Source organism: Mycteria americana, chromosome 15 (genome assembly GCF_035582795.1).
Source record: "Mycteria americana isolate JAX WOST 10 ecotype Jacksonville Zoo and Gardens chromosome 15, USCA_MyAme_1.0, whole genome shotgun sequence".
Taxonomy (NCBI): Eukaryota; Metazoa; Chordata; class Aves; order Ciconiiformes; family Ciconiidae; genus Mycteria; species Mycteria americana.
The window spans coordinates 4554993-4581453 of NC_134379.1; the positions used below are offsets into that span (position 1 = coordinate 4554993).

The 26461-nt window shown below is 43.7% G+C and overlaps 1 protein-coding gene across 1 annotated transcript in view; it reads right to left on the bottom strand.

Annotated features, from left to right (window-relative positions):
* The window catches only part of VPS53 (VPS53 subunit of GARP complex), a 70071-nt gene that overhangs the window by 13802 nt on the left and 29808 nt on the right, over positions 1-26461 (bottom strand). Inside the window, exons 10-18 of the mRNA XM_075517666.1 lie at positions 25386-25528; positions 24549-24690; positions 22874-22975; positions 19350-19444; positions 14070-14312; positions 12148-12295; positions 11111-11193; positions 7524-7602; positions 2364-2512 (exon numbers count right to left, since the gene is read on the bottom strand). Of these exons, the coding sequence (XP_075373781.1) occupies positions 2364-2512; positions 7524-7602; positions 11111-11193; positions 12148-12295; positions 14070-14312; positions 19350-19444; positions 22874-22975; positions 24549-24690; positions 25386-25528 (1184 nt within the window). The remainder of the gene's footprint in view (positions 1-2363; positions 2513-7523; positions 7603-11110; positions 11194-12147; positions 12296-14069; positions 14313-19349; positions 19445-22873; positions 22976-24548; positions 24691-25385; positions 25529-26461) is intronic.

The window sequence follows — 26461 nt, forward strand, 5'->3', positions numbered from 1 at the left end:
TGGACCAGGCGCTTTTCTGGCGAGGGGGAGAGCTGTTTGTTTTCCCTGTCTCTGTTCTAATCTCTTCCTCATTGAGGTCAGGTCACAGACTTCCCAAACACATCCCGGCGTAGCAGCCACGGCTTCACCGCTGTGGTTTTTGATTTCAAAGGATAAGGACCGAGGTGCAGCGAGAACAGAGCCCCTCACCCTGCCTGTGAGTGCCTCCTGGACAGCCGGCTGCTTCTCACTATTTCAAGGGAGCGAGGGCTGCATATTGGTCAAAACAACGCAAAAATGACAAATTAGGTTAGAGGATTGATGTAATTTCTGATGGCCATTTTTCTTCTTCCAGACTTGGCTCAGATCCCTCAGTTTTAAATTAAGTGACTTTAGATGCCTTCTCCCCTGTGGTCCTGTAACTCAACACTAGCGCTTTTATACAATCCATTAGAGCCGAGAAGTGGCTGGCAGTTCAAAAAGATACAGGCATTAACATACGGAGAAGCACAATGCCTGTTAAAAGAATTTTCAGCGTTGTGGAGCACACAAAAGGCCAGGTATTTATATTGGGCAGGCCAGCATATTCCATAAGAATTCAGAGCTTCAAAAATACAAATGTTTGTATGCATTAAAATGTCATAAGCATTTTAAGTAGGTCGGTCCATCCTTACCACGGGGCTAGTTCTCCTTAAAACCAAGTTGTACAGAAGGACTCTAAATACGATCTGGCAAAAACAAGCTTCAGGAACCAAATTTTCACTTCTACACCTGATCCGCAGCGCAGTGAATTCAGGATTGTGTTAAGTTTAATGTGCTGTAGGCCAGAGCTGTAGTTGTATTAAAAAGGTTTTGGAGTGGTAGTTTTGCAGGTCTCTGTGCTCTTCTATGGAACAAGCTGTGATGAAGGCACTCGGCTTAGATGTGAACTCTTCTCAAATGTGAAAGCTGGGTATTTTATCCAGAGTTTACTTGGTATGTGCTTAGCAATAAAGTTAAAAGGGAGGCAACTAAGCTGAGGTATTAAGAGTGTGCTGTGAACAGCTGAGTAAATGGGGTTTTTTATTTATCACCATGTTAGCAACATAAAATTCAAGCGTAACCACACAGAAGGCTTAAGTGCAATAAATTTTCACTGAGACAGCATTTCAAACAGTGATTATGGGCAACGTCATAATATGATTTATCAGTAACTGCTCCTTAATGCAAACTAATGAGTACCCTGAGATAGAAAGGGGGAACGAAACTCTCAGGCCAGCCTCCCTGCTGCGAAAGCTAACGGTTCTCAGGAGAGCCTGCTGCATCCTTCCCTGCTGAAGCAGGAGCTGAAGCTCCGGTTGCAAACCCACACAGTAACTGCCAGGCCATACAGTTTATTTCAGGATTATTAGCTTATTACAGATGAATGAAACGTTAAGGTATTTTAGAGTGACACATGATACGCATGGTACTGCTCCCAAGTCTACCAGCACAGTCACATGCAACACCAAAAGCAGCAGCTACAACTGGCAGAGTCCTGAGGGTTTTTCTTGGGGGACTGGCATGGAAAGCTCAGCTGGCCACAGGCAAGCAGGGAAGAGTTCTAAGTATCTTCCCAAAGAACTGAATTTTTGTTTCAGACACATAGCTTCAAAGTTTGGATGTCCAAGAGATGCTGGAGAGCTGCACCCTCAACCCTGACTCCAGAGGCAAGGGGAATTTCTGTCTCACCTTCCAGTTCTTTCATGCTGCCCAACATTAGGTGACTTGCTAGGAAGACACTCATAATATCCCCAAAATCTGAATGTGTATTTCCCCTTCCTTACTGAACTATTTTTGCACAGAAAAGTAGTTTTTAGACTGCGAAGGTAGAGTATACTCATCGCACATGCCCTCCTTACAGTGCTATAGCTATTATAAAAGTTATTTTGAGGCAAATGATGCACCAAATTTCTCAGTACCTGGAAGCACCACAGCCTCTTATCACTGGAAGGAAAGTAGGTTCCCATAGCAAGAGTCGTGTCTAAATTCAGACGTTCAAAGCCTTTTATAGATGTCCAACCCCAAACCTTCTGTACTTGGCAAAGAGCGGACAGTGATCATCACAATATTTTATGGGACGGTTTAGGCATGTGAAAAGGAACTCATCAATACAAATGTCTGAGAAAATCTGCCTCAGCAGGAAACTTGAGATAAGAAATTGAAGTATCTTTTAACCTTGCCAGCAGCTGCTGGTGTTTGCTGCCCTAATCCACCTCCCTCTGTGCTCTCCCTGGACAGAGAGGGTCTTCACCCAGACGCCGAGCGCCGCTGATGCTGCATACTAAAGGCAAATAGACTGTCACGTACAAACAGACGAATGAGAACCAGAGACCCCGAGAAACTCTGCCACGTTGGTAACTTACTTTGCGAATTTTATACAGAACTGCGTGAAATACTTTCTTGTGGAGGCCAGATTGTCGCGGATGATGGGGACGTTCTGTTTAATGTGGAGAATCACTGAGGTGACATAAGGACTCTGGTCACCAACGTGTTCCACGTTCTGCCACTGCATCTGCACAAAGGGGAAAAAACAACCAAAAAGACTGTTTAACTCATTAGGACTCAAGCAATAGGTAAGGAAACCTGTACAAACTTCCTGTCAAAAGATCTCTAAGGAATCATCAAGGGACTGCCTCTGCAATTCACCACCAAGGTCAAGTTCTTCGTCACTATACTGATTAAGCAAAACCCTTCCACAACAAGGTACAAAGAAAACCCAGAACAGCCCTTTTTGCACCAGAGATTGTGACTGGTAACCTACACAAATGGAGACCACTAGGATTAAAAAGGCTTTTGGAGCACGCCAGGCTGCCTTAATATTTAACAGTTTCCAGTTTGCTGGGATGAAGTGCCCATATAAATCCTGATTACAGGCGTTTGAGAAAATATCTGCAAGCTTGCAAAGTCTGGATTCCTGTATGGCAGCCAAGACTTTAATACTGGTGAGACTGATGACAGATAGATGGAAGAGGTAGAAATGGTCTTAAAGTCCAAAGCACTCTACACCAGCGTAGCTCAGACTGAAAACACTTCTGGTGTACAAGCCAGGATGCCAGCTTCAGTTCACCCCAAACACACATTAAAAAAATACAAAACAAGAGGAGTTACTCAACCTCTCGTTTTGTTTTCATTTACCATCAGCAGAAACGCAACAGAATAGCCCCTGTGAGCCAGATGTTCGACTCCCTTGACTTTCTCTAAGCCTTATTTGCAGTACACAGGGAGTACACAGTATAAGTCATGGGGGGGTGTGGGGGGAATAAAAGGTAATTGGGTAAGGCCTGGCCAAGCACCCGTGTATATAACAAAGTCTCACTGAGGAACACGAGCATCCAGAAAAGTGCTCTTAGCTCTGCTACTGTTTCAGAGACTACGCACTCTGCAATGTGCTCCAACCGTTTGGAGACGCTGTTCCTCATGCTGGAGATGAAACAGGAGGAAAACGGATATGAAATCAGGATAGGAAACTGGGCACATGCAGAAGATGAGCTTCTTCTTTTGAGGGGGTGTTTGTCCTCAAACTTGTTTTCTCAAGTTCTGGATTTTGCACGTAAAGTTTTTTGTTCCTGGTTTTAATTTAATTACAGCTACTTTGTCCACTGCAACCCAGCTGATTTAATTCCATCCAAACAACATGCAGCCTAAGTGACTTAATGGGCAAGAGAAGCCAAATTCTTTGCAAAACCACAGCATCTGAGAGAGTCTACACGTGTCCTACCAAAGCTGTCTTTATTTAAACCAACCAAACAAAACCCCAACCTACTCATCTCGCGTCACCCGGGCAGCTAGAAGGCATATCTCGCTCATCACCTGCTCTACAGGTTTTCATTCCATCTTACTTTCATCTGGAAGGTTGCTCAAGAGACAACTGCTTGTCTACTCCTCGTGGTACTTGTCATGTACCAAACCACCCCAGTTCTGCTCAGGGTTTCTTTTCTGTCCTTTTTAAGAAAGCGCCCTAACTTGTCATATCCAAAGAAAATACTTTGTGCCTGTCTCCCTGACGGACTCACACATTCCCAGCGCTGGCCCTTCTCAACAGACAGTGATCCTCAAGGAACAGACCATCCCCATATAGCGGGAACGGCCAGAAAGTGGGAAGGGAGTGCTGAGTTGAATTATTGCAACAACAATAAAACAGTAGCTTTTTCATTTTGTTGGTCTTCATTCCAAAAGCAATACTTTACAACCAAACCTTTAAAGCATGAACAGTAAAAATAGCCCTTTGTGTGTGTGGGTGTGTTTCACCCAAAAAAAAAAAAACCCAGTAGCTGCAATGAAAGACATAGTACACATACTGAAAAGTCATCAAAAGAAATATGAGCCCAACTCTTCTGGTAAAGCTTTGTTCCTGTCATTTTAAATTTATTCCTCTTTTTCCCTCATCCTATGTTTTTCTTGGGATATCCACATAGTTTACATACACAAACTGAAAATGAGCCCACAGAACAGGAGCAGCGAGGCCTCGCGCTCGCCGGCCAAAGGGAGAAGCCCAGCGCACGGGGTGCCCCGGCAGCGGCCGAAATGCACCTGCACGCACCAAGGACACGGGGCGACGCCTGCAAGGGCAGGACCCGAGTTTGAAAACCTGGTGCTACCTTCAGAGATGGTTTTTACAACAAAAACACAGGACCCTCAAGATTTTAGGGCGCTTTCTTAAAAAGGACAGAAGAGAGAAACCCTGAGCAAAACTGGGGTGGTTTAGTACATAACAAGAGATGCGCTACCTTCTGGGCATAGCAGAGGCTCAAGGGTGCTCCTGGGTCTGCCTGGTTGTGAGTCCTCATGTCCCCGCATGTCCCTGTGTCCCCAGGGAGCTGGGAGAGGGGTGGCAGGACCAAACCAGGAACTGCCAGGTCCCTCCTCCATGTCCAGCACTGACACGGGTCTCTAGCAAAAGGGGTTGCTTTGTGATTTAATGGAGGATGAATCAGTCTCCAAGTATCCCTGCGTTCAGTAGCATCCCACTGCCGGCTTATCGCTACAGGCTCCAGAGTGGGCTCGGGGAGCATCCGTAACCACCGGGCCAGCACCTTCTCCCTTGACTTCGTGTCGCTCGTGTGGGAAGAGGTGGGAGGGCAGAGGAAAGCCAGTGGGTGCTGCAGGCAGCAGATATTGCTGCCGTTGAAGCTGTCTCCGTTGTTTTCTGACACGAGTTTTGGTTTGCACTGTTGCACGCTGCACCTTGTTTGATGGCTAAAATGCACTCACGCTGACTTTTAATTAGCAGCTGGCAGCTCTGATTGCTCTGCTCTTGGGGCTTTCCTTGTAGTACTGGAGAGATTATTAGAGCTCCGTGTTTAAGCGCTTGCCGTTGTCCACTCAGTTGTAAAGAGGTAGGAAATTGCAGCTGTGCCAAAAGGTTTTAGCAAAATATAAAAAACCAGCAAGCCATCGACATGAGTCACTAAAATGTCCCCCAGCCCCACTTACAAGCACAGTTTTACATATAAATCGATGCTTAATTCAGCACGTAAATCAAACCTTATCCAGTGCAATCCATAAACTTAATTGGGGCAAAAATATTCCATGCAGATTAGCAGTTCCCTCATCCTAACAATTAAAAATAAAGCACACCAGGCAATTTAAGCACCTGCTACAGATCAGTACAACATATTCACAGTACTTTGTTAACCAGAATATGACAACAGGGGTTTAGGGCAAATTCCTCTCCCACTCCACATCTCAGCTCCCTGTCCTACAGCCGTGTTTAATCATTCTACACCTGCTGTAAAGTTTGAGTAAAGATTATCACCTACAGATTTTGTAATATGGGGCCTTCTCATCATTTACCATTTCTTCCAGAACACACAAGGTAAAGAATCAGGGAAACTGAGTGCCATTCCCAGCTGAAAGCAACAGTCACATTGCCATTTTCTGTGTTAAATCTCTCAAAGCGGCCTGCAGCCGAAGTGGATTTAGAGGTTTAAGTATTTCTTAATTTACCTCTATAGTTACCAAACATTTTTGCAAGAAAAAAAAAAAGTCAGACTCCAACAAAGGACTGGGAATGTTGAATCTTGGAGGACACCAGAGTGAAGTAAATGAAAAGAAGGTAAACAAAGGAAGAGCCCTAATGGAGTAGGGGTCTTGAGACAGACATGCCTTCCCACTACAGGAAAATTGGAATGGATCAGGCACACAGCCTTTGTTCCTTTAATAAAGACTGAAATTGTACACGTCCGAATACTAACTCTGTGTTTAAACAATTATATGCATTTCTTATTCAACTGTCAGAGTAATAACCCAGCCCTGAAGGAAAGTGAGGAGAAGGGTGAAGGAAAAAAAACTCTTGCACCAAACCCAGGTCTAGTAAAAATCACATAAAAGCAACTCTGTCTGATGCAAATAGTGGAATGTGCGCACAAGTGACAAGTATTTATTTAGCTAATTTCATAACGCTTAGCTTGTTTATATATCATCAGCCCTATCACATGTGCTGCATTTTACCAGTGTTCCAAAGACAAAAATAAATGGCCTACCAGCTGCTGCTTTCTCAAGGTTGTGGTTTACTTGGGTACAAACAGTCAGAGCTAAGTGAGTCAAATACTACTACGCTACGTAGGTTCAGGAGGAGATCTAAGGAACTGCCATGGCACACACACACAACACCTGAAGTGCTGAGCCCTTCCTAACAGTGTTATTTTACTGGGCAAAAAAATCCTCTTTTCATTTGGAACATGTACAAGCTCCATTACCAGCTGCATTCCACTTCAAATATTAGCTGGGGGTGGTGGGGCTAGTTACAGCTGGAACACATCATAAAGCAGAAAGCTATTAAAATTCATGGCAGCGAGACAGTGCGTTGATCCTACAAAAATGGAGCTCTATGTTTAATATTTCTAATTAAAAAAAATAGTTCAATCCACTTTTGTTGTCTTCACCTCTGTCTAAAGCAGTCTGGGTTTTCACAATACTTTGGCAAGAAAACACAGCTCTGCATTTCAAATGTATAAAAGCCAGCAGTGTAACTGCAACAAAATCCTTAAGCACTAATCACATGGGCCTCTCTAGGAATGGCTCCATATGTCCTTGAGAGGATCACAGAAGCAATAGGGCTCAATCTCAATTCCATATCACCCTTTGAGTACCTCCATTTAACAGCCACAAACAAGCAGGCTAGTAAAACTGTTTGTCTAAGAACACAAAAAGAATAACAAATGAGAAGGTGTACTTGAAATTTCATGCTACCAAAAGTTATCCCGATTTCAAAGACTCTCACTGGCATTAGGAGTGGAAAGAGAAAGCCTTAGATACTTACAGAAAGTATTTTATTATCCCTGTGTTTTAATGTGCTGCAAAAGAATGAAAGCTCTAATCTGAATGACAGGAGTTTTTGGAGTGAAGGATATATTTATAACTACAGCAATTGCTGCTCTAGGAAGCAAGAAGAAATCAATATATGGCTAAGTCTCAGGGCAGCATAAAAGGATATGCCAATAGTGAAATCAAGCAATTAAAGCAAACAAGAACTCCACATGGATCTTAAGGCTACCTCCTCCCAAAACAAATCCATCCCCTACCTTGCTCATAGCAGTCAGGGCAGGGTCACAGGCTGCATCCAGGTCCTGCACTAACAGCTGTATGCTGTTGGAGATCACACTGCAAAAAAATCAAGCACGAGTTTTAGAACAGTACTCAGCAACACAGTGGCAGAACTGGCGTACTGGACTGCGAACGGAGGAAAATCATCTACTAGCTGACAGTAGCATTATGCTGTGAATACACATGGCTAAAACTTGTACTGAAAAGAAGCCGGGAAGTTCCACACACTGTTCATCAGGGAGCTACACAATGGGTTTTAGACTAGAGAGGACATTTTTATAGTTGACCTTTCTCTGTTTTGACACACAGAAGGGGCTGGAGATCAAAGGTGTCAGATCCCGAGTACCGAGCCCAGACTGCAATTTGGCTTCAAATTCAATCCAGCCTGCATAAAACTAAAATTTTATCATCTCTCCACTTATTCACAGACAATATTCTACTACTCACAGAAACTTGCAAAGAGGATTTTTAAGAAGTATATCTGTATGAGTTCTGAATGTGTCTCCCATTTGCGAAGATCAAGGCAGATGTCTTATTTACACTATGTCTAGGATTGCCGCCATCCATTGTTTGAGTTTCTCAGAGACATATACCAGACTAAAGGACACATTAGTCAAAGACATTTCTCTCCCTCCTTTTTTTTAAACAGCATGATATTGCTTAGAGACATCTTTGATGCCACCATATTACGATGTGCATAAAGGTGCAACTGATCCTAAAACAACAGCCAAGAAACAGTCTGCAGCAACTCAGACCACCCTCAAGGGCACATAACCCAGTACTCGCATTACAGACAACTTCTGCTAGAAGTACAGTGTAAACTTTAAATCTGCCACAGATGCCTGTTTACAACTTTGGGATTATATCTCTAAGAACTGTATTTTACTTTTGCTCTTTCTCATGATGCTAGCACAGATGGGAATCACAGATCTATAAGAAATCTGACCAGTGCTTCCTCAAACCATCTTTCCTCCCCCTCGTCTTCTTCGTGCAGTTCTGGGTACTACTCGAGTTCACTGTTCAAAATATTTTTAAGTGTTCTCATCGAGATATGGTATCACCCACTCATAACTGCTGCTGGGATCTGGGTGCTGTTCTTCACCGCAACCCACAGAGGTTGTCTATTCCCTTTCCTAGAGCTCTAGCACATAAAGACCAGAACAGGATGCCAAGTAAAAGACTGTTCCTTCAGAGCAATTAATTTCTTTGTAAAGGCAAACTCATCCAAAATTAGTTGGAAAAATTAATATGGGAGATGAAGTGACCATTGGCTTCAAGTTACGTGATCTGAAACTTGCGTTGGGATAAAAAAAGCCCGTGACCGTTTCTGCTGGTACCTCTGCTTCTGCTGGGCACTACAGGATTTACTCCCTTGGGGGATTCCACCAGCTCACGCCATGCCAAGGGAGCCGGACTGAAATAACTGTCTCTTGGGCACAGCTGACTCCTGCAGGGCGCCTGCTGGCAGTGACTTGTAGGAAAGACTTGTGGTTTAGCACCAAAAGGAAGCGCAACTCTCCCAGTGGAAGGAAAGCGACTTCATCACTAGCGTCCACACGTCAGGAGTCTGTCTGAAGCTGGGTCACCAAGTACAGGTTCTCGCCTGAAAACCACAAGATTGCAAATAGGGAGAGAAACCTATTTGTCTACGCTTCAAAAGAAACACACCTGCTGTAGAGGGGTAACGGTGCAGCAAGAAGCGTGTTGCAAATGCAAAGCATCATGACACACCAAGAGGGTTTGGATCCTGGCTCTGCCAGAAGCCACTTCAAACCTTTGCCCCAGGCAGCGCATAACAGTACTTCAGTGGCAGCTAACACAATTCCTGACAGGTACACAGAAGCTGATAGACAGGGAAGCCGAGGCCATAACTGAGCAGCATGGTTCTAACAGAGAGCCTGGTAAGCTCAATGCTTCAGGACTTCAAGTGGTCTCTGAATGCTGCCCACCATCTCACAACAGATCAATAGGGCAGGGGGGTGGGAATCATGGATTTCTGGATTCACACAACAATAATTTTCCTTCTGTTGAGCTTCAAGAAGAGCTCATTATCTTTCTCATATTTCCTAAAGAAAACGCTTAGCCACCCCAGGGGTAAACCCCCCCCCGAGTCGATCGCTTTATACACGTTTAGGGTGGTTCTGCACTCCCCTTTCTGCAAAGGAAGAAACACTTTCCAGGGTGTGTAAGCAGCAACGTTTTATCACTTTCTTTACGACCATGCCTAACAAGACATCAAATCCCAGAAGAAACAACTTGTTTGATGTTGAATGAGCAAACGCCAGAGAGAGGTTTATAGCTATGACTTACACTGACAGAAGACTGGACAAAGCACTATACTGGAACAGATTGAAAGTCAATTAAAAAGCCTTTGTTACAAGATACATCAGGCCTGACAGTTTAACTTTAAAGCTGTCCAAAACAGCAAACGTGAACTATACGTTTAAACAATTTCCAAAATACATCATATTGGCTGCCTATGACCAACCACCGCGTGAGGCAGCCACCGTGGAAACTGAGCAGCGACTCAAGGTAGCTGGCTCCTGCTGAACACGTCACAAGAAAACCCAAAACTCACCCTCGGCTTGTCCATGTTAAGAAAATCCCACCATATGGCATATTTTATTTCTACTCCCCAGCTACCTTGCTTGCTTTGGCTTAGTAGACATAGCAACCCTAGCTTTTGGTCAGGGATTCAGTCTTAAAAAGGTCTGAGAAATATCTAAAGGGAAGGGAGTCTCTGCAGCCTGGAATGGAGCCCGAAACCATGTGAAATACCTGGATGGAGATTCAGTGGGATCCTGCCCACTGGAGCAAGAGAGGAGGAATGACAGGAAGGAAGTATTCTGAAAAAAATCTTACTGCTATCTGGGCTGAATCTTAATTTTAGGGAGAAGGAGAGCTGGTGATAGGGATTATTTTCCCAGCTTTGCCAAGGTTTTCTTTTGTCTGATATGAGGCAAAACAATTATTTTTTTGCCTTGATTTCCTTCTCTTAAAAAATATTCAATCTGTTTGTCAGTGGTGGAGAGGAGAGGATGTTAGAGGGGAGTATTTTTAGCATCGTTACGTGAAAAGTTATTTTAATGAATGATAATCTTCTCTCAATTATAATCCTCAAATATAAGATTGGATCAGTCTTTTATGTCATCTGAAATGGGGTTTGATCACCCTGACAAGGCTGCTGATTAACAGTGGGAAGTTAAAGCAGGAAGGAATGTACTGAAATAGCTTCCTTTCTTGAAATGTAACAGCCACCTCATGGAGCTGCCAAGATGCAAATGATGTTTCAAATGGAAACTCACTATTTCCTTTCCCCTTTCCAGTGCTCTTGTTCCTTTGGCTAGGACGATAGGGAACAACTACATCTGAAGTCTGTACTACTGCTGCTCTTGGACTAGCCAAAGGATGACCATTCCTTCACCAGGGAAATGCCTATGCCTAGGCTGCACATCTGGATGGGTCCTACGACACTGGGACCTTGGGCTTGTATTACTCCAGCACCATCTGGCTGACAAACTAGGACGTTTGATATATTCTGGGAGGATGCATCTGCTGAACATACATGCTGAAGGTGTCCATCTCTCCTGTCAGGTTGATTCTCTCCACTAGACTTGCATCCACTTTTTCTTTGAGTTTCTCTTCCAACTGTTAGGAAACAAAACAAGCAACAGAAAGATCAGATTTCTTACTTGAAATGACCAGTCTTGAAAACTTATGTCCTGGAAAAGTCAGCTTCTTAAAACCTAATCTGTGCCCAGACTATATCCAAAGCTCAGCCAGTGAACAATGGAAATCTCTCCTGTTGGACACCCTAGACATCCTCATCTGCCAGGATGGTCTATGGCAGCACTGCATCCTCGAAGTAGTAACCTCCAAGGTCATATATGTAACTCTAGTATGACATGTTAATGTACCAGCTTAACACTGTGGCACCTGTCCTGCTAATAAAGATGTTTTCCAACACCCTGTCTATGCCCAAACTGCAGAGGAGGAGGGTTGCCAGTTCTACTGGTGGAGAGGCCCTGATACGGCCAAACATCACAGCTCATCTACTAACCTATGGCATTTTGAAAGCACCTGAATATAAGGAGCGCTGTGGCTGCAAAGCATATCAGCATAAATACCTTCTCTCCTCACTCCACCTTGCCCCAATATTTCATGCAAGCATTTTCCCAAACCTATTTTGAATTAGTTTTCCTTGTTTTTATAAAAGGGAGATCATGAACCACGAGAAGAGGTTTGTTGTTTTTTTTTTAATAAAAAATTTGGTTCCCAATCCAAAACAAATTATGTAACAAGTATAAAAGGATAGCATCCAAAACTGCTGCTGCAAAGCAGGATTACAAGCAAATTACTTTTCTCAGGTAGAAACAGCAAAATCAATACTTTTCTTTCTTTGAAATATAGATTTAATAATGTAGAGCTCAATAATCAACGGGATGCTATGTGGAGCCGACACTACTACGGCTATTTTTGTACTTCTGACTCTTCCAGTCTCCACAGCAGCCTACCCCTGAAGGGGGAGCAGCCCAGCATCTCATGACAGAAGAGGGGCTGCTGCTGGGTGCCTCCTCAGAGGTGCTGCAGAGGAAAGCTCACCTGCTGGGTGGTAGCCAAGCAGTACTCTGCAGTACTAAGGATGCTGCAAATGAGGCAGAGTTCTTCTAAAGTAAACTTAGCCACTTCAGAGCCTTCCTTTTCTTTCAGCAAACTAGTGATGGTGAGCCCACCACTGCTGCTAGTTGTCCTGAAAAAAAAAAAAAAAAAAAAAAAAAAGATAAAACCTGTAAGGCTTTCAGGTGTACAGACATGCACAATGCAAAATTACTACTAGATTTCAATGCTATAAAAAGCCTTTATGACCACAAAGTCCAATGTCCTGTGCATCACTGGTCAGGGTCATTCTACATCAAACCCACAACTGCTATTTTGGTTAAGCAATATCTTTTAGAAAGATAAATAGAACTTGATTATCAAGTCTTCAGGCAAAGGACAATTCACCCCTTCACAGCATGGCAGATTAGGATGCAAGTGGAATACAGCTTTCCCCAGCTAGCTTGACCTTCACTGCCAGTTACTCAAAATCTAATGAAAGATTACAGAAAAATCTCAGTAACTATCAGGTAGCTTGTCATATTTACCTTCTCAGTACTAAACAGATGTCAACATGCATTTGAAATTTGAAATGCATTTGCATGCATTTTAGGACGAGAGGAAATGGCCTCAAGTTGCGCCAGGGGAGGTTTAGACTGGATATGAGGAAATTTTACTTCACTGAAAGGGTTATCAAGCATTGGAACAGGCTGCCCAGGGAAGTATTTGAGTCGCCATCCCTGGAGGTATTTAAAGGACGTTTGGATGAGGTGCTTAGGGACATGGTGTAGTGGTGGGCTTGGTAGTGTTAGGTTTACGGTTGGACTCGATGATCTTAAGGGTCTTTTCCAACCTATACGATTCTGTGATTCTGTGAAACTTTGGCAACCTGTTTTAAAAACTGACGATAGCAACACAGTAAATTATAGAAGATGCGGCTTCTTTCCACCATCTTCCAGTGATTAACAGCTGTGTATCAACAAAGAAAGATTCAGAACAGTTTAGAGTCAGGAAATTCCCTACCTCTCAACTCTTTATAATCCAAATCCATTAAAAAAATAGGACACTGATATTTATCTTGGACAGCAAAAATGGAGCACACAAAAAAAATGTGTATAAAGAATGCAACTGAGGTCTGATGGAGAATGCACATTAAATTTATCTTTCCACTTGTCTGGATGTAGCCCTCTCCCATCTGTAAAAGATTTAACTGGTTTCAGAAATTCATTCTGCTGCTCCTGGGTTTACAACAGAAACAAACTGAAGATGGTAAATAGCATTCAAAATTATCTGTAGTTAAGGTTGGCAATATCTCAAGGAGCTCCTTTGGCCTATACACTTACCCATATTGGTGTAAACCCATAATGATTTCCTTTATTTTCACTGGATTTACATCTTCATATTTTATTCATACATATATAAAATGTTATAGAGCAGAGGGAGTTACAGGTGAGCAGTTTAGCATTACACAAATAAAACACCTTCATTATAAATTATTACATGTATAATGTTGAGCTAAGGCAGCTAAGAATCACAGTATGACTTTGTTACCCAAGCAGTAGGGTAAGCGCAATTCTGAAAGTCAGACATCTCTGAAGAGACTTGGGCTGCCATTTCAAAAAGAACTTCAAGAAACTGTAAATCTGACTGCTAATCAAAGCCAAATACGAAGCTATCCTCCAGGGGCCCTTAAAAGAAAAACAAGGCCGTGACTGTCCATTTGGTCTCTTGCTGTTTCTCAGTGCAATGAACTGAACTTTTGAGAAAATCGTGAAGTAAATGTAGTCATATTGCTGCTACATGGTTTCTTTGACAGTGAAACATAAGTGTTCACAAGCATGTATTTATTAATGATCTTTACAAAGCATCTGCTCCTCACCGGAGCGTCTCACCAGACAGTGCTGCAGCATTTGGGAAGCGAAACTCACTTGGGCAGGTTTCCAGACAGAATTTTCCAGGCATATTCCCGAAGGTACTTCTGGAATATGGTGGTCAGGGCTATCATTGGCTCGCCTGTGCTGAGGTGGGAGCACTGCACCATGCACTTCTTGTAGTACACAAAGAGGTCAGCACAGCTGGGCAGGACGGCTCCTCCTTCGTCCACGTTGGGCTTGGGGGGACCTTGAGCCTTGAAGTCAGCCACAAACCTGTCAATCAGTTCGCCGAGATTTCTGATCCGGGGGAACAATAGAAAGATATTTTAGCACGTTGGGGGAGGAAACGGAGGGAAGAGAGAGAATAATGCTTAAAACCAGATGCCCTGTCTTGTGACACCAGCAGACACATTCAGATTTTAGCAGTTGGGTATCCCAGCCCTTTCTTATCTCCACCCTCTCAGCAGAAAGCTCATACAATAACGCGGACTGGACCGATGAGGAACGACCTTTTGTACTCAAGAGTTTTAGTGGCAGCTTCAATCTGTTCTCCAGTCGCATATAAAAGCTCGCAAGTCTGCCAGGACTGGGTTCAGCACATTTGATGCAAGTGCATAAAGCATATGCTCAAGTTTCATTCCTGGCACCGGCAAAAGCAACAGTCGGGCTTCCCATATCAGCGGCCTCCGGAGCAGACCTCGGGGAATATGGCTTTTAAAGGGATGTGCTCAAAATGGTGTGCCATTTGCCATTTCTTGGTCCCATTTGGATACCACCTGGTTTTGCACAACTTCACACATCCTTTAAAGAAGTTTTATTTAGCATGAGCGCAAAGTGCACTTCCTACTTAAACTCTTTTTAAAAGCACAAAAAGCCCTCCTATTGTCTCCAGTGATTCATTATAACCTGGTCCTTACTCAAATATTTTGGTCTTTAGGCAACAATAAACTTCACTGTTTCAGCACAACAAAAAGGCTTTTTAGCATGACAGAGGGCCAGAACCATCAATACAGGACGAAAGAAGTCTTCTGATCTTGGGGAGTTCCTCTGGTCCTACTCCTCCAGAGACAGCACATCTGCATCAGGAACAAAGACCAGCCCTCCTGACACGGGAGCTCATCTAAGTGGAGCAACCTTCGCCAGATGAACTCAATTACAGCAATAAACCTCCTCCTCCTCCAGACACACAAATACACACAAACTTCCACAAGGAAGTTTTGGCTTTTGAGGAATATATAGACATTTCAGATTAGAGAGTGGCACTCCACTGACCAAAAGGAGTTGTGAAGTTCCTGTATTTTACACTCCCATTTCCACTACGGTCTTGGCCCCGCTTCCCCCAGCTCTCCCCTTCCCACGGCACAGCCTTCACCGCTCTCCCTGCTGAGGCTGTAACGGCTGTGCTGTGCCGTGATCCAGGGTACCTAAGCAGAAAGCCAAGTCCTTACAAGGAGAATGGCAGAAGAAAGAACCTGACCAGTAATTCCCACAAGAAACGGAACTATCATTTAAAAAAATAAAAAAAAAAGGCATTACTTTATAGTTAATGTATTATCATCATTTTTCAGGAACAGGCTTATTTAACAGAATTGCAATGCTGTCCATAGAAATAAGAAGTCTTCTTTAAAAGCCTGCCAAAGAGTTTCAACTTGAAATGTTCTCCTAATCTTAGGCCGGCTCACAGGGCACCCAGCACAACACGAGAGGTCATGCAAAGAGACTGCATTAGGGTTTCCCGGGATGGGTACGGCCGTACCGCCAGCCCAGCAGCTGAGACTCTTCAGCACATCCTCAGTTACCTCTGCCAATGAAAGGGGAAAAAACCTGCCAACGACAAAGACTTTTCCCCCGTTTCTGTCCTTTCTTTCTTTTCGTCTTGTGAAAGAGAAAAAACACTCTGATTCCAGTTTACCAAAGAATTCAAAACGCTGCACAAGTGGAAAAGGTGACCTGGCTCTTCCCTGATAAACTTACAGATTGCTGCACCAAAACGGATTAGCTCCTACTGTGGATGATCCGCTGGGCCAAACTCATCTACAGAAATGTGCTCGCGATATCAGGGCTTTAAATCATGAAGCAAGGCTCTTTGGCTTGAGCTAGGCTCATAGGCTATTGCAAAGACAAGTAGCCCCTTTTTTCATGCTTATTGCTTGCTGCTTTGAGTACTTCACATAGCTCTGATTCCACATACGCACACAGTTCCTCGGCTTTGTTACACGAACTGTAAAAACATCAGGCTGCTCAACTGATGTGATAAATCTCTACGCTGGCACAAGCAATTGAACGCTGAACCGAAGCATTGATTGCATTCGACCACAGCGAAGCAAAGTATACCCCCCTGGTAGCTGCAGGAGAGCCAAACAGATGGCTGCGGCAGGAGGGCTCACACGTGCTACGAGCTGCAGCATTCCTTCAGGTTCTCAAGTAAAGTGGACGTGGCTTGCTCCTTGTCAAAAGTCCCACTAAATTAAACAGCTGCATTTCCATCTCTGCATCTGTGCTTTGCTCCATCTGGGCAACAAAGTGGAGCTTTCTTAGCATTCACCAGCCACTTTTTTTTTTTTTTTTTTTTTTCATTCTCAGTCTCAAGACACAGTGAGGAATGTCAATGGCTTTTGTTTCTTTATGCTTACTCCACATGTTCGCCTCTTCTCTGAGGCAAAGTGAAATGTATCTACATTTTCCCGGTCCCCCAAGGTCTTGTCAACTGGGATGCACAAGCAAATGCAGCTGTCCAAAATAGCTGGGAGCGCAGCACTAGAGCTTCATGCTTGCTCTGATCCTAACCTGGACAAACTGCCTGTCAAAGGCAGGCCATGAGGACTGCTCTTATTTCAGCACGGGACTGATATCAGCATGATATTGTGCGCTAAGGGAACTAATATGTTATCAATGCACACCTCGGTCGATGGCAATCAAACTTTCACATTAGTCTCAGTTGGCCCAAATACAATCTGAAGGCTAACAACCTTTGTATGGTACAATGGGAGCACAAAGAATTTGGCGGAAAAAGCTACTGGGAGATGAAACATGAAGGCGGCAGGAGAGCTACAGAAAATGAACATTTTCTCTGTATAGAATCTGCAAAAAAGCTCAAAGCAAATTCTCTGGTAGTGCAGATGTGGTATTTCCTAACAGTAGCGTATTTATTGGGAGCAAGAACTCTCCAAATCTAGCCAAGAGAAAATATGAAATGAAATCTTATAAAGAGAATTTTGTTTTGGTTCTTAAATCCTTTCATTCCTGTATTCCTCTTCCTTTTTTCTTTCACTCCACCTCTTCAGTGTTTTTTCTGCATCTCTGGCAATCACGAGAGGAACTAGGCAACTCCTCAGCAGCATGAGAGAAGAACGCGGTGCTTAGTAAGTCAGTGTTTCAGTGATGTGAACAGTTGGTATCTGTTGGGCACTGGGGAAGGGCAATGACACTGAGACACCTGGGCCACTTGTAAGATAGGTTCCGTGGACTGGGGATTTTGGAAGCCCCTTTGCTCACGGGGCCGCAAACACACACCACAAAGAGAAAGTGCCAGTTTTTGAACAGTCTGAACGCACATGTGCATTTTAGCACACTTAAACCACGGCTCTGCATACTCTCAACACTGCAGACCTGACAGAGCTCTTCCTTTACTCCATCAGAATGGCTTAGCTCACACGTGTACGCTCCCATTGCTCCGACAGACCACAAAGAAGAGCTAAAGAGGGGCAGAAATGAAATCTGCTTCGCTGTTAAGAAATCTGATATTTACACTGCAGCTAAGGGTGGAGAGCAGCATCTTTAAAGTCTTTCTTTCAGGTGTCTCCTCTTAAATTGCTACAGATTTTGGCACTGTGTTTCTTTAAATGGGTATGGAAACAATTTTTCAGGAGAAAAGGTCCAGGCTGCTTTCTGCCACAGACTTAAGGCAATGATGAAAAAAACTGTCACACTACTCTCACTATTCAGAGCCCAAACATACAATTAATTATCTAAGCAACTCATTTTCAGACATCAGCAACAGATTCCTCAAAAGTTCAATCAAAGGGGGAAGAGAAAAAATCATAAAGGAAAGCAATTTTTGGCAGACAGGGGCAGCATGGGGAATACTGTGGCAGTTTTTCTTTGAACTCCTTGCAGCCTGTGGCTATAAAGCTAATATAAAACATCTCAGGATTGTAAAGGAAAAGAAAAAAAAAAAAAGCAACTGAAAGGGCTAGGAGTGCAGTGGGGTAGAATTACCAAAATGGGGATTAAAATGGCCCCCAGTGAGAAGGGAAGAAATATTCAAACAAGCTAGTGCTCAGTTGGCTGAGGGCGGGGGGGAAATATCTGCTTCCCTTTGTTATACTGCAGAGTGGAACCTAAACCCAGGACGACAGACCATTGTGCCAGGTCTTATTTATTTATTTATTTTAAGCATAACGGGTCGATGGGACACGGGAAACCTTTTTCAAGACAGCTATCTTGGAGTTTGGACAAAATCAGGACACTAGGAGCCCTGAGTTATGCACTCTCTCATGTGTTAGTCCTTGGAAGATAGAAGGGCATAGTCCGATGAGTTACATGAGGCAGGCACCTCTTTCTCCCTTCCAGCCACTAACCTGCACTAAAAGACTGTATTAAACCTTTTCCAACTATCTCCTCTCCCAGTTGGCACTGCAGTTGTTACAGAGATGTTACTTAAACCCTGATGTGAATGGAGGTGCACAAGAAAGCGTGGTGAGAGCTCTAAAAACTTCTCAGAGCTCTAAGCTGAAAGCTCCTTTCAGTCAAGTTATTTTGCTGCAAGTCAAAGAGGAAGATGAAGAAGGGTTCTAGGGATTAAAGCCTCTGAAAAAGCCCCAGTCTGTGAGCGATGATAATGTTATCTTACAGCCAGCTCATCTACAGCAGCTTTCATCTAAGGATCTCAAATAACTTATTTCTATAAAGCAAATCTGGAAACTCCTCTGCCACAAAGCCACATGTGTATTTTACAGAAAAAGCAAACCTACTATTTGTGGAAGACATGAGACGAAAGAAAGGCACGTGTCTGCAGTGGGAATTGCAGAGGCAACAGAAGCAATTTCAGAAACACTAAGCCTCTTCCGCAGAAAGGCAGCGGGCATCATTCCTGCAGGCCTTTGCAATTACAGATGAAACCAACATCCACAGCCCCCTGAACGTTCATCTTTGCCCAAGCAAAGGTCCTACTCATTCTAACTTTCTTGAACCATGAGTACTGCTCCTGATGAAATCAGAAAGCAGACTTTCAAGAAATGAATTTTCTGCAGCTTGAGTACAGAATCTAGTACAATCCAACTGTAACACACATTCAAAAGCAAACAAACCCAAAAGAGCATGCTGGTTACTCACTTGTCCTGGGACTCGATATACACATAAAGGTGAGGCTCAAAGCACTTGGAAATAATGCCATGAAAAGGATTGTCAGGGACCTTTGGCTTCTTTGGCTGTAAGAAAACATTTAGAGTGTTGGTTTCAAACCTGCCCTGTAAGACCTAGAAGAAACAGGAATGCAACAGCGCAGAAGGATCTAAGTCTTTAGAAATATCGCAACACACAAATTTGCTGTCCAATAATCAAAGGCATGTAATCAACAGTATATACAGCATCAGTGTGTCTAAGTCTTCCCTTGCTGTTAGTATTCCAAGGAATTATCTTTTCACTTGTAAAATATTCTTATCCTTAAAGAGAAGGCTGCTCCATGCAAACAGATTTCAGTAGAAGCAGCTTAATGCAGTTTGTAAATAAAACCTTGCTGAACTCTTCGAAGAGTAACAAGAGTCCACTAGTCACCTCTGAAATGAAATGCAGCAGTTATTTGGAAGCAACGTTGAAAAATCCCTACATTTTAGAACACTGGGGATAATAACTCAAAGTTACAGACTTCATCTGGATGAATTTTATTTAGATAAATAGAACGTAATTACTGGAGGAGCTGGAATTATACAGGCAACACGACAGGACTGCTTTCACTGTGAAACATGTTTCTGGGAATGCAAAGACTTCTATTTTAAAATCACATTTAGAGCATTAAGCACATATGCCATTTGGGAGTCATCCGGTTTACTCTCATTTTAGTTTAGTACTGTACTCTACACAGTGGCCAAGCACATCTCACTTGGAGCCATGGGGACTGCTCACATGCTTAAATTTGTGCATGTTTAAGTACCAGGCTGGGCACAGCCTTTAAGCTCATTTTTGCACTACAGCTAGATTTATTTTTTTATTTTTTTTTTTTACTGATAGTCAATTTTTCTTGTTGCTTCCTGGCAAGCTGACAATTTTTCACTGCCTGCAAAGATGGCTGCAGTGACTCTGGAATGGATTTCTTGCCTCTCTCCGCAAAAAGCCAGGATCAGCTCCCAGCCAATGAAGATACGAATTTTTCCAGCTGAATTTTTTTTTAGCATAAGAAAAGCAAAACAAGAGTGCCTAAAGGACATACTCTCCTAAATGACAGAGGAGGTGGCACTAAGTCTTTTGCAGAAATAGCAGAGAATGTCAAGACAAGCATTTCCCAGAAATAATTAAGACTCAAAGACACAATGAATACTAACATATGGTTGCAAACCTAAAGTGAGCAACCAGTTTTATGGAGACCAGACCACCTCTATGAGACTGGCTTCATTAACCTTCTCACTAAGAGCATGACTGGAGAATGTAAGTTTTTACAGCTTTGGGAGAGAGCCACGACCCAGCATTCTCCGCCCCAGCCCCTTTGCCAGCGCTTGCCCGTTTCTGGCGGATGCACACGCTCATCGGAGCCTGGAGGAAAACAATAGGTGGTAATTACAGAAACCTTCCAGTTGCCAAGTCTCCAGGATGGCAGCGCCAACACAAGGTTGCAGATTCACGATGTTTACGATTTACCAGGCTGGAAGAGCCAATTCCTAATGCAGGACTGGTTTTCTGTGTGTGCGCGTGTGTCTTTGCATCATGCTGCTCCCAGCATGTCTGGTGGAGAGAATACTAAATCTTTTAACAGTAGCAATGAAGCTGTATTTCTGAGTGTGCAATCCTGTCCAAAAGCTGCAGATGTTTAAGCTATTTCCTCCTTGAGTTTGATGGAAATAATAAAAGGTTACTGTTGTCACAGTAAGGAGGTCTGCAGCTGGCCCAGTTTCCTTTCATTACTATCCAAAGTAAACAGATTAAATCAAACGGCTAGGATCACTAAAAGAGGTTCTTTTTTAACATGGATTTCCCCCCCCAACTCTTGTGCTCCCTCTTACACTCACAAGTGTCCTGAATTCTTCCAAGACTAGTGTCTTGGAAGAGCTCTACCACTCAAAACTCTTCATCTTCACAACTCTTCCTGTCCCTTCTCTTCTTCAGCTAGTGACAGCAGAAGATGAGACCCTCCAACATGAACTCACCAGCACTAACCACCAGCTGTTGGCACTTTGAAACTGAAATACCGGGGCTTACGGGGCTCCACCCTTGCAGCAGAGCCCAGCGTTGCGTTGTGAGCATTAACACAGGGCGCACCCAGAAAGAAAGGGCAACCTCGCCACAAACAGCATTTCAAGGGATAGCTCAATGGATGGCTTTGTACCAGCCTCCCCATGTACAGGGAGCAGAGCAGTTCCTTTTTCAGAAGCACCTGAACTGTTTCTGGCCAGGGCAATGCATTCCACTGTTGACTAAAACCAACCCTAAACAGCCTAAAAAGGCTTTGCGATTTATCTCTTCACCTGCATTCTAGTGCTACTGACTTCTCCAAGGATGTCCTCTCATCCCAACACTGCACATCAGAGCCAACTTTCTTCCAGCCACTACAGATAGTGGAAAGCAAGCTCTTCACAAAAAAATACACCACACAAGTGTCTCCCCAAGTTCCCAATCTCTGTCTTCTAGATAACAGGTAAAGTCTGGCCAATACCAACTGTCCAAGTTGTATTTTAATGGAAAGAGCAAAACTTTGCTTAATCATTCTATTTCAGGACTTCTGCTGCGGGTGAAGGGCAGTGGGCTGCCCTGCAGGTGTGAAAATATGGAGGGGATGCACTGCATCAAACTGTGCTGGTGGAGAGCTACCACCCCACAAACTGCCCAGGGGCACAGATCTGAGTAGGTCCTAGGGCCCTGGTCATCCATCAGGATACCATCTGTAAATGTCTCATTTACAGGGCTGTAAACTCACCAAAAAAAGAGAGGGTACCTGCCCCAAGCAACTTACAATTGAACACTGAGAAAACGTCTGTCTGGTGAGTAAAAAATATGGGGCTTACAGGCTTTGATATTGGTGCCAATTAAAACAACTGTGTTTACTATTCACTCCTTTAATGTTTGCAGAGGGCTTTGGAAACCCAGTGCTTTTACAAGTGGTTAGGTGTTGCCTGCTTTGCAGAGGTAATGGATGAAAAGCACTACAGAGATAAAAATCCCAGAAGTAATATATCTGGAGTGAAAATCTAAAACTGACACTTGAAAGTTCAATGAGTTGCCTGGTGGCTCCAGACTTAGTTTGCTTGGCTGGCAAGGCAAAATATGAATTGCAACTGTTTGTAGGGGGAGCTTCTTCTGGGATCTGAAAACCCAACTATGCTAGTTCATCTTTCTTTGACAGAAATCCTGTAGTTACATTAGAGCTGTTGCTGTATGTGCTAGAACAGAATCCAACCCACTCTCACGTGGCAGGATTGTCTCTGCACTATTAACTGAAATAAAGATTGCTTTGGTTTCAGCGAAGTGAGCCAGAGCAAACCGTGGTCGTACTGGGAGCCTGTATGCTGCACAGAGGATCAAAACTGTGCTAAATTAATTGCTGTGAAAACAAACCCTTCAAGTCAGTGTGATGGGAAAAGCTTAGGCACCACTAGAGATTTTGATACAGAGACTGCCTCACTGACAACTGGAGAACTTCAAAGACTTACTTTGTCCGTATCACTTTTCTCGATCACAATCTCATCTGTCTCTGTCCCAGTTTCATCCTCCAGAAATGGGTTGGTGGAGGGAGGTGGCACTTCTGGCTGCTTCTGTTAAAAAAGAGGAAGCTCCTTAGAGAACGTCTGTTTTGTCCCCTCTGCCACACAGGTGCATCCATGTTTTGCTTTACTAAGCCCTTCAAAGCACTGTACAGCAGTTTGTCTTCTCCAAGCACAGAGGTGACTGCAGAGTGCCTGGCAGTGCCTCTCCATCAAGGTTAGAGCACACTCCCTCCTACTACAGGGCTGGAGTCTGGTTCCCTCTCCATCGCTCCCCTGGCACGTTTCATCTTCAGTTCCCTCTTACAGCCTGCTCTTCTTGCACCCATGCTCACCCGCTCTGCCTGAATCGTCCCCGGAAGGGGCATTTTGACTAGCGCCAAATTTCCGCACTCTCAAACCACACATTCCAAAGCACGTGGTCCTCACCGGGAGGACCCATGACAGCAGGCCCCAAAACTCCGCTGCCGCAGTAAACCTCGCATTACTGTTCCCACCAGACTGCTTTGTCCCCAATGTGCACTCGCCAGATAGCCATTTATAATTATGGCCTTCATTTTGTGTATAAAACAGGTCAGATGATGACATCCAGAGTGTCACAGCTTCTAGGCAGCTCAGAAAGGGGGACAGAGAGGATTTTCTTTCATTTCAAGCCACACCCTCCCCTTCTGTTTTTCTCAGTTATAACAGCTTCTGTGCCTACCTTCTCAAAAGCAGTAACAACCCAGTGAAGCCAATTTAATTAAAGCTGCAAATTTCGTATGAAATTTGTCACAAAAATAAAGCCATATTCTTGAGAGATCTAAATTCAGTCAGGAGGAAAACCTTACAGGACTTCCCTTTTTAATTAGCGGCACCTACTGATCTACAGCAAATTACAAACAGGTCCAGCAGGCTTGCCTCGTAGGCTGAATTATCACATCCAAGTAGGCTTCAAGACACCAGCTGGTCAGAGAAGCCAACCTCAAACCAGTGGCTTCTGAGCCACACGTGGACTCTGTGCTCCCAGGGCACTTGGCTGGCAGAGCTCTTGGCTGAGATTTCAGGCAGCAAAAGCACAGAGATGACCCCAGAGATACTCACTGAGCTGTTTCTCTTGGCTCTGCCTTTACAATCTACCAAATGAGACACTGAAAAGTAGAAGCTACCAACGCCCCTGCAAGTAAGACTAACCCAACAGACAACGTGGGATTGAAAGATGGTACCATGCGGTGAACATGTGGTAACTAGAAATGAAGAGAAGAGGGGACTTTTAGTTATAATGTGTCATCAACATGCAGAGAACAAACATTATCATGCAGTCACCATGCCATAATTACTTTGTGGTTCTCCACAGCAATGTGGCTTCAGTTGCAAACAGCACAGGGCCCAAGAGAACCAAAAAAGTACACGATCAGTGTACTTTCCTTCTTGTGAGCCCTGTGCCACTCTGCAAGATCAAGAATCACCCTCCCGATTACAACCCACTAAGCATAGTCACACTAAACGCTCTAACCTGCCAGCGCAAGAGGGGGCTGCAGGTGACACTTTTTGCAGTCTCCCATTACCATAGCTATGTGTGAGGGGGCTTTTTTCTCCCAAAGCAGCTGTGGAGTGAAGGGTTGCTCTTTAGAAATTCCCTTACCGCTGTCCCGTCAGCTAGAGTGCAACCCGAGAAGCGTTTAGCCAGAAGTCCTTCGAAGTTGGTTGTCCTCTGAATTGCAAACAAAAGCAATTTCACCTCAATCTCCTTTGCTCTTGTGCGCATTATCTTAGCAAGCTCTGTCCTGAAAAAGTGAGGGGGAAAACAGAAAAAACAAATGTGGTTTTCTATAAAGAGAAAGATCTGAAACCTAAGATGGTAATTCAGTCTATTCCCTAGAGACACGTTCATCACAAAATGTGAGCTAATTCCTAAGATGCTCCTTAACATAAAACCGCTTCACCGATCGCATTTCAAACATAACCACAGTTGTTTAAAGCTTTGTGGGTAACAGGACCCCATCTCCTAACACCCAGCGCACCACTGCAGCCAGGAAAGCCCGCAATATCAAACCTTGGGAAGCACAGTGTCTCTGCCTGGGTTCCCAGAACAAAGGCAATGGTGCTACTGGGGCTCAAGCTGGCACCTTCCTCTGGTTCCCCGTCTCTGGCTGGCAAAGAGCATAGTCCAGGGCAGTCACACCATAGTCAGCTCACATTTTTTCACTTGGCCTCTAATATTACTGACTCCTACCTCTGTTACACTGAAAATTGATTTCCACATCACCTCACTCTTTCAGAAGTACATGCAGTTCTAGTGATAATTCTCAGGGTTTTCACTCTTCACTTGCTTTTAATCACAGACAATTCTACATAGACATTTGAAGACTGCCTATAAAGTCCAATGGATATACGACCAGTTTGGCAAAAGACAAGCCAACCTTTTGTTTTAAGGAAGGTGACTCTGCCGGCAAGCATCGTGAGCTCCCCAGACGCTCACCTTGTGACATGGCAGAACTCCACAGCGATGCGCTCCGTCATGCACCACTCCTGGGGAAACATGCGCCCATACTTCTCCTCGTAATCCACCAGCTGACGCTTTATCCAAGCATAGCGCCTGTCAATCTTATCCAGCCAGGCCACCTGAACGAGATGGAGAACATCATCTTTACCAGCAGCAGCTGCTAATATTCAGCCTGACTGCTTAACTGTGCTGCCGCAGTTTCGCAGAGGAGCTTGGGCTATCGATCAAAGCTAACTTGACCACTATTAATAATACTCTGAATGCTAACAGTCATTCTTCAAAGTGTTTAAAACACACGCCAGACTGAAAACCCTGTCTTGTGCGAATTAAGAGAGCAAGTTCTGTTGAAAATGAGGGTAACAGTACTCCTAAATCATGTAGGTACCATTGAAAACTCAATCCAATAATAATTCATTTGATCCCACCCTCTTTGTTTCGCAGACAGAGAGGTTAAAGTCAACAGTGGGATGAGAATGCAGGAATTCCTGGATTCTCACGTTCAGCTGGTTTTCACACTCTGGGGACTGTGGACTCACAAACTTCTACAAGAATTCTTACCACATGAGCAGGATGGGATTTTTTCCCCCCAGTATTAGTGCTTTCTGGTCAAAAAGTAGAAGGATTAATCCAAAAAACTTTGATGGAAAAATGCTATTTAAAATGAAGCATTTTAGCATTTTTCTCCTCTTCGTCACAAACCATCAAAATTTCAAAATTATTAAAATACATTTTGATCCAAAGTTGGTTTTGGGGTTTTTTGTGTGTGTGGTTCCCCCCCCCCCCCCCCAAATCCAAGATTATTACAGTAAATTTTTAAAAAGCTGTTAGCATCAGGACAGGAAGCTTAAAAATTAGCTACAAAGATTAATCCACTTCCTGGAAATCCCTCCCCCCCTTTTTAGGCATTTTGGGGTTTTTTTTGTTTGTTTGGGGGGAAGTGTTGTTGTTTTTCAAAGTTTCTGGGTTTGCAATTTTCGGAGTTTAAATTTTCAACCCTTTACAGGGCGGAAAGTATATCTAACTTGAATTTATTTATTTACTATACAAGAGGA